The 16,796-nt window shown below is 37.2% G+C and overlaps 1 protein-coding gene across 4 annotated transcripts; it reads left to right on the top strand.

Moving 5' to 3' along the window:
• The first annotated feature begins 740 nt into the window (after positions 1 to 740).
• LOC127437599 (protein mono-ADP-ribosyltransferase PARP6-like) lies at positions 741 to 14,626 on the top strand. 4 transcript variants are annotated; one of them, XR_007896582.1, is made up of 23 exons: positions 741 to 929; positions 1,368 to 1,554; positions 2,632 to 2,709; positions 3,724 to 3,818; positions 4,087 to 4,147; positions 4,265 to 4,355; positions 5,030 to 5,096; positions 5,205 to 5,354; positions 5,524 to 5,662; positions 6,604 to 6,726; positions 7,992 to 8,087; positions 8,185 to 8,277; positions 8,416 to 8,541; positions 8,654 to 8,719; positions 8,815 to 8,882; positions 9,238 to 9,286; positions 9,383 to 9,495; positions 10,068 to 10,140; positions 10,574 to 10,646; positions 10,748 to 10,817; positions 11,519 to 11,598; positions 11,879 to 11,942; positions 13,264 to 13,336. XR_007896582.1 is itself a non-coding variant. In XM_051692626.1 (23 exons), the coding sequence occupies exons 2-23, from the start codon at positions 1,510 to 1,512 to the stop codon at positions 13,549 to 13,551; spliced, it is 1,932 nt and encodes a 643-aa protein (XP_051548586.1). In that variant the 5' UTR covers positions 749 to 929; positions 1,368 to 1,509; the 3' UTR covers positions 13,552 to 14,626. The 4 variants fall into 4 exon arrangements, 3 of the variants coding, with proteins under 3 accessions (XP_051548586.1, XP_051548588.1, XP_051548587.1); XM_051692626.1 differs by lacking the exon at positions 10,068 to 10,140 and adding an exon at positions 13,452 to 14,626 and having other exon boundaries at positions 749 to 929; positions 13,264 to 13,348; XM_051692628.1 differs by lacking the exons at positions 741 to 929; positions 1,368 to 1,554; positions 10,068 to 10,140 and adding an exon at positions 13,452 to 14,626 and having other exon boundaries at positions 2,692 to 2,709; positions 3,724 to 3,780; positions 13,264 to 13,348.
• Positions 14,627 to 16,796: the final 2,170 nt, after the last annotated feature.

Here is a 16,796-nt window from a genome sequence, read left to right as displayed (position 1 = left end):
AAATCAATAGAATAGAATAGAATAGAACAGAATAGAATTTAGGTATAACACCAGAGCTCATTGTTTGCCATTAAAGACATAGAATAGAATCAAACTCTACCAAACATAAAAGAATAGAACAAAATAGAATAGAATAGAATGATTTTTGTACCACACCAGAGCCGAGTAGTTTACCATTAAAAATATAGAATAGAATAAAACTCCACAGAACACAACAGAATACAATAAAATAGAATTACACTTTAAGTATAACACCAGTTTCCAGTAGTTTGCCATAAAAGATAGATTCAACAGAATCGAATACAATAGAATAGAGTATAATACACTTTTGGTGTGACACCCGAGTGTAGTAGTTTACTTTATCATAGAATAGAATAGAATAGAATAGAATAGAATAGAATAGAATAGAAAATTAATTGCCAGTTCACCATAAAATATAAAAAACAATCAAGTGAAGAGATCAACGGATCCACCCTTTGTTTAATCAATGAAACGCGCAGTTAGGCAGTGTAATATAACACAGCATGCATTAAAATAAATAAATAAATAAATAAATAAAATCTAAGGTCATGGACAGGCAGGGGTTCGCATTTGATCTTATGTTCCATGATCTACCAGGCATGTCTTCTCCGCTCAACCCCTCCTCCTCTCCTGCTATGAGCACACTAGCTGTCTGCTGCCGGTCTCATGACCCGGACGATTCACACTGAGCATGCTCGAGCTGTCGTGTGTTGTCAGGGAGAAAGCAGACAGTGGAGGGAGTGAGAAAAGCAATCCACGAGATCCATTACGCTCAAAGCCAGACGAGAAATGGTGACGGGTAGACAATAGTGGTACCCAATTAATTACGACTCTTTGTATCTGCTGACTAGCTTCCTGGTTTAGGGTATCACAGACCTCATTTAAAGCATCTGCCTTGACTTCAGCAGGTAGGACTGGAATTTTTCTTATCGTGCAAAACTAAAGCAGATCTACCTATGATATAGCTAGTTTTCTATTATATAATTCAGTGTGATCAGATGAAGTTTAATTCATGTATTTGTTTATATTTTAAAAGAGAACATTCATCAGTACATCCAACAGGTGTACAGTATAATAAACAATAATTATATTTGTTAAAATCAGAGAATAGTGGTCGCCTATTTTGTAAAAATGTAAATCAGATTCAGTTTTATTATTACTTTATTTTTAACACAATCAACAATTTAAATGCACCATGCACATGCAAACACACACATACAATTAGTAAACCTAAAATGTTTTTGAAAGAAAACCATCAACAAGCATCACACATGCTGCATCAATATATGGTTATACAAATAAACTCTAAGTTAATGAATTGCTGCTCTTGCATTATTTTGTTACAGGTTGCCATGGCATGGAGATGACTTTGCTAATGGACCCCAGAAATTGAGTGCAGTCTTTCTGTCGGCTTTGTTCAACCTGTCTTGACTTTCAAAAAAAAATCCTGCTATTTTTTTCCAAACCACACCTAGCTGGAATGGATAAATGTGGCAGAGGAAACTCACTAGAGCAGTATCTATGAACAGAATGGTATGGGAATTGTACATTACTAACCATAACCAGTTCATGAAATTGGTGCTGTTAAAGGAATAGTTCACCCAAAAAAGAAAATTGTCATCATTTACTCATCCTCATGTTTTCAAACCCCGTAAGAATGTCCAAGAGCTCTTTTCCATGCAACGAAAGAGAATTGTGGCCCTGAATGTCAAACAAGATTTGCGTTTAATATAAACTTACATTTCTGTCCATTCCTCACTTAAAGCTATCGTTGGTTTCAGAAGACTTGGAATATAGCATTGTATGGACTACTTTTAAGATGCTTTTACATCCTTTTTTGGAGCTTGACAGCTTCTGGTCACCATCTAATTTCATTGTATTGAAAAGAGCAGCTTGGACCCATTGAGCAATAATTATGTGCAATACACAACTTAGTCTATTTATATTCATCCAACATATCCTACCTCTTCTGCCATACTTTTCCTTGCATCTGTATATAACAGATTTGTATTTGTACATACAGTACATCTATATATATATATATATATATATATATATATTTTGTCTTATTGTGTATTTCTATATATACTTATATTTTCTATTCAGTTTTTTTTTTTATTATTATTATCTATGTCTTGTTGTTGTATTGTTTGTGCACTGGAAGCTTCTATCACCAAGACAAATTCCTTGTATGTGGAAGCATACTTGGCAATAAAGCTCATTCTGATTCTGATTCTGACATTCTGATAAATTTATTTTATGTTCCACATGGGAAAGAGAGTCATACAGGTTTAAAACGAGACGGTTGAGTAAAAGATTACAGAATTTCTATTTTTGGATGAACTGTCTCTTTATCATTTGATCAACCCAGGGCTTGTTCCTTTGTAATGCAATGCGAGCAAATAAGGTGTTTTAATGGATAGTGTTGCTAGACCAAGCTGATGATCTGAGATATAGGCTGCCTTCCTGATACAGTCACCCAGCTGAGTAGATTATAGAGTGACTGATAAGGACTACTCAGTGTCTAATGAATGGGGGATGGGTGTAATGAATTTGTGGATCACTGAGAAAATTATAAGTGTGATTGACCCATAATTACTTGTGTTTCAGAGCTTCGGTGAACAATTCGGGATTGATGAGGACTCCGATAGGGACAGCGATGGTGAGGATTTCTCCTACGGAGTCCAGGTTCGTATAAAAATCAATTCAGAAAGAGTATCTCTTTTAATTGTCAGTACGTGCGAAGTACTAAAATTTACCACATTGAAAATCTGCTCAAAATGCAACAATAAGCACAGTTACAATAAATACAATGAGACGTGTACACACTACATACACATATTGCATAACAATATACACATTGCACTACAATATACCATACAAAGACATTAAAATCTCTTACCTATAAGGTATATTTTATACAATTGCTTCCAGTTTTGTCACAAACACATCCTTATATAGGTACTGAAGTCTGCTTTTCGCAAGTACCTTGACCCAATTATCAAATAAAGTAACAATGTATTTTCAATATATTGTATGAAGTTACAAATATAATTATCAAGCAGAGAGTATAAGACAATAGAGTAGAACAGAATTAAGCATTGTCTTATGAGCAAGAGTGCTGTTGTTCTTATCTGAATACAAAGGAGGGAAGATTTCAGCCAATTACTTTTTCAGCACACCTGATAATATGCTGTAGTTTTGTGAATTTTGTGAGTTTATATGAAGAGGTTGTGCAATGATCAATAGTAATTAAATGTAAAAAAAACAACAAAAAAAAAACATTTTTTTTTAACTTTAAACACCCCAAATCTTGAAGTCAAATTCATTCATTCATGTTTAAATTCATGATTCATGGTAAATTCATGGTAGTGTCTGATAGTGTCTAATAGGATAATAGTTACTGAATGTAGTGAGGGCAGTTGGGTCACCAAAGTGCCTTGTGGGGTTTTCGGTGGATTAGTGCAGGTTTAAGGGTGGCAGTCCCTTTTACAAGGAGAGGCAGATGGCTAGAGTTTTTTCAGATACCTGAAACTATTTCAGATCTGATGCCTAAACTGAGGCTTTCTGTCCTTATTTAATGAATAACAAATGGGTAAATGATTTGGGATGTCACCTTTGCTTGAGCTGCTATAAAAGATTCAAACACTGGTGCAGCCTGATTATAATTTACGCTAAAGCTATTTTTGTTGTTTTCTGCAGGGTCATTATGCCACTGACCTGAGTCGACACCCCCAGCTGGACATAGATGTTGGCGCAGTAAGAGACATCTATTCTGAAAGTGCCATTTCTGTAAGGTACTCCATTAACCCACTTAAAGTTCAAAGTTTCGACACATGAAGCCTCAAAAAGCATCATGAAATGCTATAAAAACAATGAAAGGTAATACATTGAGCTTACATATGAGGGTCATATCATTTTTACGGTGTTTGTGGTCATGCTTCATGTAATTATTGATTTAGTACAATATTATTACATATTAATTACCTCTATTGTAAGTCTAGCACATATGTTTTCATCAATGTAAATGTAGAAACTAATTTTCAGCTGCGCTTTGTATTTCAGGGAGTATGGGACCATCGATGATGTGGACATCGACCTACACATTAACATTGGCTTCCTGGATGTGAGTTTACCCTGATTCTTTTCTGGAAGAAACATTCAAATGTACATTTTATCACCATAAAGCTGCAGCAAACAGTCATATGCCTGTTTTGATGTTATGTGTGTTTGCATTCTGTAGGAGGAAGTGGCATCAGCATGGAAAGTTAACAGAACAGAGCCAATCATTTTACGCCTTCGTTTCTCACTGTCCCAGTATTTAGATGGACCAGGTGAGCAATAACCTATTATTTTATGGCATAGATTAAGAATGTGGGAGGTTGGGGGGGGCCTGGGTAGCTCAGGAAGCGTAGACGCTGACTACCACACCTGGAGTCGCAAGTTCGAATCCAGGGCGTGCTGAGTGACTCCAGTCAGGCTTCCTAAGCAACCAATTGGCCCGGTTGCTAGGGTGGGTAGAGACACATTGGGTTAACCTCCTCGTGGTCACTATAATGTGTGGTTCTCGCTCTCGGTGGGGTGCGTGGTGCGTGGATGCCATGGAGAATAGCGTGGGCCTCCACACGTGCTAGGTCTCCGCGGTAACGCGCTCAACCAGCCACGTGATAAGATGCACGGATTGACGGTCTCAGACGCGGAGGCAACTGAGATTTGTCCGCCAACCAGATTGAGGCGAGTCACTACGCCACCATGAGGACTTAGAGCGAATTGGGAATTGGGCATTCCAAATTGGGGAGAAAAGGGGAGAAAATCCCCCCCCCCCCCCCCCCCCCCCCAAATAAAAAAACAAAAAAAACAAAGAATGTAAGAGGTTGGATATGTATACATGAATGTAAGCCACTAAATGTCATTGTCAGTGAAGTGTTATTTTATGGATGTGATGCAGCTCTACACAACATAACGCATACAAATGTTACAAGTTTGCACCTTTTTTAACGCCTTTTAGAACCTACAGTGGAGGTATTCCAACCAACTTGCAAAGATGGCTTCAGTCTTGGGGTACAGCTTAAAAGGTATTCTATTCTATTTTATTCTTTTCAAGTTCATTCCTTTGAGATGTCAATATATATATTTCAGCAACAATCATGTCACCATTTTACCACATTGATGTCTTTTCTCAGAATTCTCAGCACGTTTATATCAAATCAATGGAAGCATCTCAGTAACGAGTTCTTGAATGCACAACAGAGGAAGAGACACAGCTGGTTCAAAGCTGGAGGAACCATCAAGAAGTTTCGAGCTGGACAAAGTATCTTCTCGCCTATAACCAAGTAATGTCCAAAAACCCCTACAGAGGGAATGTTCTGTTGTGTTTGCAAAAAAAAAACTAGGTTTGTTAGGATATGCAATAAATTAATTCTTTATATGTGACACAGGAGCATCTTTATATGAATATTAATAAAGACATGAAGTATGAATGTAGATTCCTCTGTTTCCCAGGTGCTCCAGTGTTCCTCTGATCCAGGGCCCTGGGGTCAGGGGTAGGTCAACTGGCCAGGAACTGGGAGTGACCCGTTGCATGAGTCGCTCCGTGTCCTGCACCAAAGGAGAGCTGCACACCTCCAGCCCCATCGGACATGTGTGTACAAACATATTGGTTTAAATTCATAGATGTCATTATAATATGTTGGCATCACATTAAACCAATCAAACATCAGTAAACTGGTGTTGATGATTTTTATTTTATTATTTACAAATGACTAAGCCCATACAGGTCATGATTTAAGTCGGTGCCACTCTAGCTGATTTTTCCAGTGATTTTCAGGTGTGAGCTTCATTAACATAATCGTCGGCCAGGTGGAGGGAGACGAAGCATACATCAGCGTGAGGTCATTAATCACTTGACTGTTGAGACTCTGCTGAGTTAATGGTTCCAGCAATGGGAAAAAAGGATCCAACATGATTTCTGTTTGCCGGACCGGGCTCTTGTGTGTTCTCTTCAAGTGATCAATGAGCTTCTTCTTTTACTAAAGAACTGACAAGACGTCAAGCTGATCTGAACATTGTCATCGCAGTGAGCTGCATATCATCACAAACGCTGAATGTAACCCATAGTGATTCCATCATCAAGCACTTTTCCTGCATTTTTCTACTACACTGACCGATGAATTTAGAAAGCAGAGCCACAACAGTCTGTTTTTATTGAATGTAATTTCTTTACTTACTGAATGCTGCATATGGAGATACATGTTCTAAAGCAAGCCTTAAGGGGATAAATACACAATCACACACTTTTACAAGGTAAAGTTACTCCATGAATCACATCCAAAATCACTCTTTTACAATTGTTTATGCTCACACGGTACTCCTGTTGTTATTTTGTCAAGCTCCATGTGACGGAATCAAAAGAGAGTTGCGGTGAGTCGGTATGTCTGTCTCCTCTTCACTATTCTTAATCGGCGAGATCTCAGCAAAGCAGTCTGAATTCCAAAATCGAGTTGTTTTGATTCTGCTAGTGTGGCGCCGGCTTTAGGGGCTTTGTTTTAGAGCTGAGTGATTGATGCAGTGCTGTTTCAGCAGAGTGTGTCTGTCCCGGGCTCAAGATCCACCATGCACATCACCACAAGGCAGCTGTTCTTCTCCTCACAAGATCTCATCCACTGCAAGAGCATCCCAACCCTGGAGTACGGCTTCCTTGTGCAGGTAAACCTTAGTTCAGAGTATTATGTTCTTAGATGAAAAACAATCTTTAGATTCATTGGTTGTTTGCTTATTAAATTGGAGGGTTTTAAAAAACTTGTGTACTTAAAGATTAAGATTAAAGTTTGAAAATCTCTCTTTGACACTGATGTTTGACTCTGCGAACATTTTCTTTTTGCACTTTGTTGTAATTTATTTGGTTTATGCTTCATCTTCTTATTTAACTAATTTACATGCAAAAGTTTTCGGCACTTGTGAAAAATGTTGCATAGTGAGGATGTCTTCAAAAATAATGCCATAAATAATTTTCATTTATCAATTAATGTCATACAAAGTCCAGTAAACATAAAAAAGCCAAATCAATATTTGGTGTGATCACCTTTGCTTAAAACAGCACCAAATCTCCTAGGTACACCTGGACACAGTTTTTCTTGGTTGTTGGCAGATAGGATGTTCCAAGCTTCTTGGAGAATTCGCCACAGTTCTTCTATCATTTCGGCTGTCTCAATGGCTTCTGTCTCTTTATGTAATCTCAGACTGACACGATGTTCAGTGGGGGGCTTTGTGGGGGCCATGACATCTGTTGCAGGGCTCCCTGTTCTTCTATTCTAATCTTTTCTATTTGCAAAAGTAATGTTTGGGAGTCTAACATTTATATTTCCTATTGACACACTAAAGCTGAAGATATAAATAACCATCTGAAGACAAATGCTTTTGTGAAACATCATAAGTGCCTAAAACCTTTGCACAGTACTGTTCTACTCCTTTAATACTTAGGGAACATTTCTTACTCAGATCAGCTTCAAACAACTTCAAATGTGCAAATAATTGTGTTTTATTTTATTTTTTATATTTTTATATTATTTTATAATATCATTTATAATAGTAATATATTATCATATGTTTAATATAATTGTATTATAATTACATTCTGAGCATTGGGGTTTTGTTGTTTTACAGTAGTAGGCTATGTTATACAGTATATAAAAAGATCAAATGATACAGTGATGATGTCACTGTAGTATTTTCGTACTGAATCGTCTTTTCTTTCTGACTGCTATTCATCTATATATATCATTTTACTATCAATTTTTCCCTCTCCCCTTGCCCTTCTATCTATATTAAACCTTTTAAAATGATAATTTTACCTAAAACTTTAACACCATTGTTTTGCTGCCTTGCATGCATTGGTATTTCTTTCAAATGTAAATCTAACTTTGATTTTTTTTTTCAAATTTTTCTTTCCTTCTCTCTTCTTTGTCCTCCAGGTTATGAAGTACTCAGAGCAGAGAATCCCCACTCTGAATGATTATTGTGTGGTCTGTGATGAACAGCATGTCTTTCAGAACAGCTCCATGCTCAAGGTACAGCAAAAGCTTGGAAAACTCCATTAAATCACACTGTTATATTCACATAACCATCATCACAGTTTTATGTGTGTGTGTGTGTGTGTGTGTTCAGCCAGCTGTTTGTACAAGAGAGCTTTGTGTGTTCTCCTTCAACACTCTGGGTGTGATGTCAGGGGCTGCGGAGGATGTTGCAACAGGAGCTGAGGTAGCACCACTACCCCTTGAAGAAAACCATTGCATTTTTAGGATTAAAACAAATAATAATAATTTTAAAGAAGGTATACACACAACCACATATGTCTCATCCAACTGAAAGTTACTAAGAGAGATTTGTTTTGTACAGGTAGTGGACCTGCTGGTGGCAATGTGTCGTGCTGCTCTTGAATCTGCACGTAAAAGCATCATCTTTGACCCTTACCCTTCTGTCGTTGACCCTCATGACCCCAAGTCTTTGGCCTTCAACCCAAAGGTAAAGTAAAGGTTAAAAAAATTAATAACATCATTTTCATGTTTTACTGCAGCATAATGAACCGTGTGAACTCTCTTTCTTTCTAACCTCTGATTGTCATGTCTGTCTTTAGAAAAGAAGTTACGAGCGGCTACAGAGGGCTCTTGAGAGCGTCACATCAATTCGGGAAATAACACAAGTGAGCTTTTCGGAGAATAGCAGCGATTACGTGAATTGGATTTTATAGTAGTCCTGGTAAAAGAAATGAATGTCATCATCATTGACATTTTACAGGGCCCTTATGTCGAAATAAAGAAACAGATGGACAAAATGGACCCACTTGCACATCCTCTGCTGCAGTGGTGAGTGAGACACATTGGACTATTATTATTTTATAAAACAGGACTTTCCTTGCTCTTTTTAAATGAAAAGGGTTCGAGCTACATTACTAGGTAGACAAACTCAAAGGATATTTACATATGAGTACATTGTCTTTAATGTACTGCAGCAAAAATAACCTGATTAATTTTGGGTGAGAAATTATAAAAATGTGAATGTATAGTATTTACTATTTATGTGTAAGAAACTTTGATTTGCAAAATAAATGCTACAAAATGGTCAAATATGGCCTCTTAAAGCAGATTATGCCTCATATTTTCTTCATTTTCCTGTGAAAATATTGACCCTTGAAGGAAATAAATTTGATTTCCTCCACAGGATTATATCCAGCAACAGGTCTCACATTGTCAAACTTCCCTCGAGCAGGGTAAGGAATTATGATCTCATTATCTTTCAATTTAAACGTGTCTGGCTTGATGTCTGTTTCTTTTCTCTGTTTCACTTATTCCTTTTGTACTGACAGCAACTCAAGTTCATGCACACCTCCCATCAGTTCCTGCTCCTCAGCAGTCCTCCCGCTAAAGAGGCCCGATTCCGCACTGCCAGAAAACTCCACGGCAGCACTTTTGCTTTTCAGTGAGTTTTTCACTCACTATGTCATTTTAGCTCGCCATCGTATTTTGAAGGAATATTCCGGGTTCAATACAAGTCAGGCTCAATCAGCTGTATTTGTGGCATAATGTTGAATACCACAAAAAATTATTTGGACTCGTCCCTCCTTTTTTTTAAACACAGTTGCAGTGAAGCTTGCAATGGAAAGTGAATGGGGGCGATTCTGTAATCCGTAAGTGCTTTTATAAAAATACAAGCTTCAAATTTTGCCACAAAACACTCCAAAAATTTGCCCCATTCATGGGGCACATGGATATTCAGGGTTAAATTTAATTGACAACATTTGTGGCATAATGTTTACCACACAGAAAAAAAAAATATTTCGACTCCTTTCTTTCCTTTAAAAAAAAGGCAAAAATGGAGGTTACAGTGAGGCACTTACAATGGAAGCGAATGGGGCTCATTTTTGGAGGGTTTAAAGGCAGGAATGTGAAGCTTATAATTTTATAAAAGCACTTACATTAATTCTTCTGTTAAAACTCATGTATTATATGAGCTGTAAAGTTATTTCATCACTGGTTTTTCTGTCATTTTAGGGTTTCAGAGTTTACAATGTTACTTTGTCATGGCAACAAAGTTGTAAAATTGGAAATAATTTACATAGAAAAGGTTAGTAAGTTATTTTACCACACTAAAATCATGTTTACATGCATATTGTTTATGTCTTGTGGCTATACTTTTGAAACTGAGTATTTTAATGTTTACGGATTGACCACATTCACTTCCATTGTTATTGCCTCACTGTCACCTCGATTTTTGCTTTTTTTAAAGAAAAGCAGGGACAAGTTATTATTTGTGGTATTCAACATTATGTACTAAATGCTGTCGAGTGAGCTTAACTTGTATTGAACCCGGAATATTCCTTTAAAAATTCTATGGAATTTTGTGGTTTTAGTCCATGTGTGACAGCTTTGAGGACGAAATTCACTTTTAGCAGATATATGCATTTGAAATTCACAGTCTCTCTCTTCTGGGAAAACAGACCAAAAATATTGATGACTCATGATGATTTGTGTGGCTAATGAAGGTTTATCTTTCTCAGTGGTTCTCATATAGAAAACTGGCACTCTATTCTTCGAAATGGACTTATCAATGCCTCCTACACAAAACTGCAGGTACCTACGCAATTATTCTGATTGTAGTACATTTATAATGTGTTCTTCCCTTATAGAGTTTTCTTGTTCATTTAGTTTATTTCTGTCCTCTTTGATTCAAGCTGCATGGGGCGGCCTATGGGAAGGGCATCTACCTCAGCCCCATTTCCAGCATCTCATTTGGGTACTCAGGTATGAGAGTTTGGGCTCATCTACAAAATACAACACCTATTGGACATGTTACCATAATAATAAAAAGGTTTTTGGGGGGGGGTGTACTCTAGCAAAATTCAGGATTTTTTGGACATTACATTCTGTTTAGAAATGCAGTGTAAAAAGACTGGTATATTAATATGGTAATCATTCAGTATCATGGTAGATATCAAAGTAATATGGTATAACTGTGTGTTTTGTGTACATGTTATCATGGTTGCACTGTGTTGGAACATGTACCATGGTAATGCCATGTCTTTTTTAACATTAAGTTGAAATAGCATGTAAAAAGCATGTAATATGAAAATTGTAATCATTCAGTATCATCACTATATATTAAAGTACTATAGTATTACCATGTTTTTGTGGACATTATACTATGGTAGTACTATGTTTTTGAGCATGTTCCATACCATGTTTTGGGGGGACATTACCTTGGAATACCTATAAATTCCATGTAAATGAATATGGTAATCATTGATGGATGGTATCAAAGTTCATGGTATTTCTATCTGATAGCATTACTGCACTATGGTACCACCACAGAACTTTTTGTAACGGACTTCAAAAAGATTTTTGAAAAGGGAATGTTCGTGTAGCATATGATGTACTTTTAGAGCAGTATCTGTGGCATTGGTATATTGGTGTTCTCTGTGCTAACTGACAATGCTTGTGTGCAGGGATGGGAAAGGGACAGCATCACATGGTTACTAAAGAAGAATTAGTACAACACTACAACCGGGTCAACACTGTCTTACAGGTATTAACTCTAGCTGACATTGGCCTTATATAGATGCATTCCAGGTACCGGTAGTTACTTTGAGCAGGTAAGTCAACCCTTGGTTGGAAAGATTGTAGGTATATCACCCAAACTCAGAAGTAGATGGGGCTGTTATAGATTTTTGCAGGTGACTGCAGTGACAAATTGTTTGACAGATATATACAATTTCAGAGCTCACCTTTTTCATTTTTTTAATTTTTAATTCACCTCTGCTGTATGCATATTTTTATTTTTTATTTTTACTTTTTGTTTGTTGCAGTGTCGGCCCACACAGTCAAGGTTTCTTCAGAGTCGGAATCTGAACTGTGTTGCTCTGTGTGAGGGTACGAATTACTTACGCCTGATACTAATTATGTCATCTGAATTAATGTAGCAGTTACCTTTAATTTTATTTGTTTGACTACTAAATTAAAGGAATAGTTTACCCAAAACATTCTTATCATTAACTCAACCTCATGCTATCCCAGATGTGTATGACTTTCTATATTCAGCTGAACACAAACAAAGATTTTTAGAAGAATATCTCAGCTCTCAGCTTTGAAGGTCCATACAATGCAAGTGGATGGTGGCCAGAACTTTGAAGCTCCAAAAAGCACATAAAGGTAGCATAAATATAATCCATATGACTCCAGTGTTTAAATCTATATCTTCAGAAGTGATATGATTGGTGTGGGTGAGAAACAGACTATTATTTAAGTACTTTTTTATTATAAACCTCCACTTTCACTTACACATGCTTCTTCTTTTGTTTTTTGGCGATTCGCATTCTTCGTGCATATTGCCATCTACTGGTCAGGGCAGGTAAAAGGTGGCGATTTATAGTAAAAAAGGGCTTAAATGTTGATTTCTTTCTCACCCACACCTATCATATTGCTTCAGAAGACATAGATTTAAACACTGGAGTCGTATGGATTGCTTTTATGATACCTTTATCTGCTTTTTGGAGCCTCAAAGTTCTGGCCACCATTCACTTGCATTGTATGGACCTACAGAGCTGAGATACAGTATTCTTCTAAAAATCTTCAATTGTGTTTTCCAGAAGAAAGAAATTAATTTGCACAAATTATGAGAGAATTTTCATTTTGGGGTGAACTATCTCTTTTAAGGAAATGTTCAGCAAAAAAAAAACTTCTATCATCATTTACACACCCTCATCTCAGTACAAACTCGTGTGAAAATACATTTTGCAGAATGTCCTGGCTGCTCATTTGCATTCAGTAAAAGTCAATGGGGACAGGTGCTGTCAAGTTCCAAAAAAAGATAAAAATAAAAACAAGAAACATTTTAAAACATTGGCTACCATAAAAGAGGTCTGCATGACGCCATAAGTCATACAAACAAACCTATTGTGAATGTATACAAGAGCAAATGAGATTTAAGAGCTACAGTGGAGGGTATTTTCAACAAATAACAGTTTACATTTCTGTCTGTTTCTCACATCAAGTTACCATATAGGTTCAGAAGACTTTGAATGCAGCGCACACGTCGTATAGGCAACTTTAAATATTGATGCTTTTTTTGGAGCTCAACATTGAGTTGAATAAATGATGACAGAACTTTCTGGTTTAACTATTCCTTTAAAGTTTAGTATTACTAATGTTCCTTATTAATTCTGTTTTTCTTTCTTTTTTCTTTTTTCAACAGTAATAACATCAAAAGATCTTCAGAAACATTGTAATATTTGGGTTTGCCCAATTTCTGATCACGTCTGTACACGGTTCTTTTTCGTGTGAGTATCTCTTTATTAAAGTGCTTTAGCATTCTCCCAATACAAATTTTTCAAATATCCACAGTGTGTAATTGAACCCTCTAATCTATTTTGTCTCCCACAGGTATGAAGATGGTCAGGTAGGAGATGCTAATATCAACACGCAGGACGTCCGGATACAGAAAGAGATATTGCGGGTGATTGGGGGAAATCGACCTGACTGACTTGCTAAACCACTGTGATATTTAAGAAAGGAGCATATAAACTGGATAAAGGGAAGGAATTACCTCAATCTAAGGGTTTTTGATGATGTTAACCTCCTGTCACATGTCTTTACATGGAAAGAAGGGTGAAAAAACGTTATGCATTACTTATTTCTCATTTAGTTGCTATTTATGCCATGTTTGCTGCTTTACGTTTTCTACGTCGTGAAAAGTGCAGTTATTGAATTAGCGCTGAAATTACAGACGCTGTAAAATGGTGAAATGTGACATTCCCATGTATCCCACTGGGGGCTCTATTTCCCAATCAAAAAAATTAAGCATTTACATCTGCTGTAAGTTATGGACAATTCAACATTAAGCCTTATTAATTCACTCTATTGTCTGTATACTATAGTGTAATGCAGCCTATCCACACATATATGATTTTTATGCTTATTATGTTCATGAGAATGTTCTGTTGACAGTCACTTGTTATGGACTGAAACCTTGTAACATGAAACGTTATGACTTCTGCAATGCATTAGAGCAGCGGTTCTCAACCTTTTTGACTCCAAGGCCCCCCACTGTCCAAGACAATATTTGAAGGCCCCCTCGCCTGAAACTAGACGTGTCTGATTAAAATAATTAATCATGGATAATTTTTGATTCTAGAAGTTTCAGAAAGAGTGTGTTTATAATTTGTAGGCATAAATCTTAAAGTATTTTTTTAGCATTTTAATTACGTTGGATTATTTTAATATTTCTTAATTTAAATTCATTTTAAGTCATCTTGAGGCCCCCTAGGGGGTCCCGGGCCCCTGTTTGAGAACCACTGCATTAGAGGACATAGTGCTCTTGTGCACTCTAAGAGAGTCTACAGCAGAGAAGACTGACAATAAATGACAGATAACTGGTGATGTTATACAGTAGGTGATATTAGATAGTATGATTCTGTCTTCAAATAACTCTCATCTACTGTATGTAATGTAAATCTATAGAGGATGTAAAACTCAGATGTCTTTCGAGGCAACGTTGCAGTTTGATATGACCCATATTTGTAAATCATCACTTTTTTAAATAAATTAACAGCATGTGAGTGATGTGTTTTTAATGTAAAACGAGAAAGGGAGAGACTATGATGAAGTTTATTGATGTGCTTGGGTCTGTCTGCTTGTGTTAAAGATGAAATCCAATATTCAAGACATGGGGGGACCAAAGACCAAATTTTAAGAATCTGTCATTGAAAAACCCACATTGATTGACCACTAATCTGAATTTTGGGGGAATGCACCCACATCAATGTCTGTGGAGGGTACGGCCCTAGTGTATGTGTTATTTTACTGTTATCTGTCACGACCCCTGAAGAAAATGTATGTTGTCTGTTATCATGTCCCTATGGACATTTTCAGTTCTCAGTTTAGCTTGTGGGTCTGTACTCTGAAGCAGAAACATAATAATTTAGTGCACTACATCCACATTAAACCCACACCTGTCCTGAACCCCCACCCACTCTGTTAGATCACAATTTTTTCTTCAGACTCCCTTGTCAGGTTGTGCTTCATATTTAGTTTTTCCCTGTTTTGCAGCATATAATAATAATAATAATTATGTAAATGATTTACCAAAATATATGTGGGTAGTTGTAGCATAACATGTCATTAAACTTAGTGAACATTAACATTTAAGATTGAAAGTAGTTTTAGAAAGATAGTTCACCCAGAATTGAAAATTCTCTCATCATTTTCTCACCCTCATGCAATCCCAGATGTGTATGACTTTCTTTCTTCTGCAGAACACAAATTAAAATTTTTAGAAGAATTTTTCAGCTCTGTAGGTCCATACAATGCAAGTGAATGGTGGCCAGAACTTTAAACCTCCAAAAATCACATAAATCAGCATAAAAGTACAAACGATATGACAGGTGTGGGTGAGAAACAGATCATTATTTAAGTTATTTTTTACTATAAATATCCACTTTCACTTCCACATTCTTCTTCTTTTGTTTTTTTGGTGATTCACATTCTTCATGCATATCGCCACCTACTGGTCAGGGCTGGTCAAAGGTGGAAATTTATAAAAATTTAAAAAAAGGACTTAAATATTGATCTTTATCTTACCCACACCTATCAAATCGCTTCTGAATATATAGATTTAACCACTGGAGTCATATGGATTACCTTTATGCTACCTTTATGTGATTTTTGGAGATTCAAACTTCTGGTCACCATTCACTTGCATTGTATGGACCTACAGAGCTCAGATATTCTTCTAAAAATCTGCAGAAGAAAGTCATACACATCTGGGATGGCATGAAAGTGAGTACATTTTCATTTTTGGTGAACTATTCCTTTGATATTATATTATATATATATATATATATATATATATATATATATATATATATCTACACACACACACACACACACACGCACCGATCAGCCACGACATTAAAACCACCTGCCTAATATCATGTAGGTCCCCCTCATGCCGCCAAAACAGCTCTGACCCATCAAGGCATGGACTCCACAAGACCTCTGAAGGTGTCCTGTGGTATCTGGCACCAAGACGCTAGTCCTGTAAGTTGCAAGGTGGGGCCTCCATGGATCGGACTTGTTGGCCAAGCACATCCCTTAGATGCTCAATCGGATTGAGATCTGGGGAATTTGGAGGCCAAGTCAACTCCTTGAACTCTTTGTCATGTTCCTCAAACCATTCCTGAACAATTTTTGCAGTGTGGCAGGGCGCATTATCCTGCCGAAAGAGGCCACTGCCATCAGGGAATACTGTTGCCTTGAAGGGGTGTATGTGGTCTGCAATAATCTTTAGTTAGGTGGTGCGTGTCAAAGTAACATCCACATGAATGCCAGGACCCAAGGTTTCCCAGCAGAACATTGCCCAGAGCATCTAACGGCCTCCATTGGCCTGCCTTCTTCCCATGGTGCATCCTGCTGCCATCTCTTCCACAGGTAAACGACACACATGCACCCGGCCATTCACATGATCTAAAAGAAAACGTGAATCATCAGACCTGGCCACCTTTTTCCATTGCTCCATGGGCCAGTTCTGATGCTCACGTGCCCATTGTAGGTGCTTTCGGCGGAGAACAGGGGTCAGCATGGGCACTCTGACCAGTCTGCAGCTACACAGCAAGCTGTTATGCACTGTGTGTTCTGACACCTTTCTGTCATGGCCAGCATTACGTTTTTCAGCTACCCACACACATCAATGAGCCTTGGGCACCCATGACCCCTGTCACCGGTCCTTCA

The sequence above is a fragment of the Myxocyprinus asiaticus genome, chromosome 48 (assembly GCF_019703515.2).
Source record: "Myxocyprinus asiaticus isolate MX2 ecotype Aquarium Trade chromosome 48, UBuf_Myxa_2, whole genome shotgun sequence".
Lineage (NCBI taxonomy): Eukaryota > Metazoa > Chordata > Actinopteri > Cypriniformes > Catostomidae > Myxocyprinus > Myxocyprinus asiaticus.
Note: the sequence above shows the minus strand (reverse complement) of the source record. Positions and strands in the feature narration are given on the sequence as shown.

What these genes read in the sequence shown, in the direction of transcription:
- LOC127437599 (XM_051692626.1), top strand. Translation starts at nt 1,510, where the DNA reads ATGTGGCAGAGGAAACTCACTAGAGCAGTATCTATGAACAGAATG. An exon ending in CTTTGGCCTTCAACCCAAAG is followed by an intron (nt 8,542 to 8,653) that starts GTAAAGTAAAGG and finishes GTCTGTCTTTAG; the next exon opens with AAAAGAAGTTACGAGCGGCT. An exon ending in TGTACACGGTTCTTTTTCGT is followed by an intron (nt 13,349 to 13,451) that starts GTGAGTATCTCT and finishes TGTCTCCCACAG; the next exon opens with GTATGAAGATGGTCAGGTAG.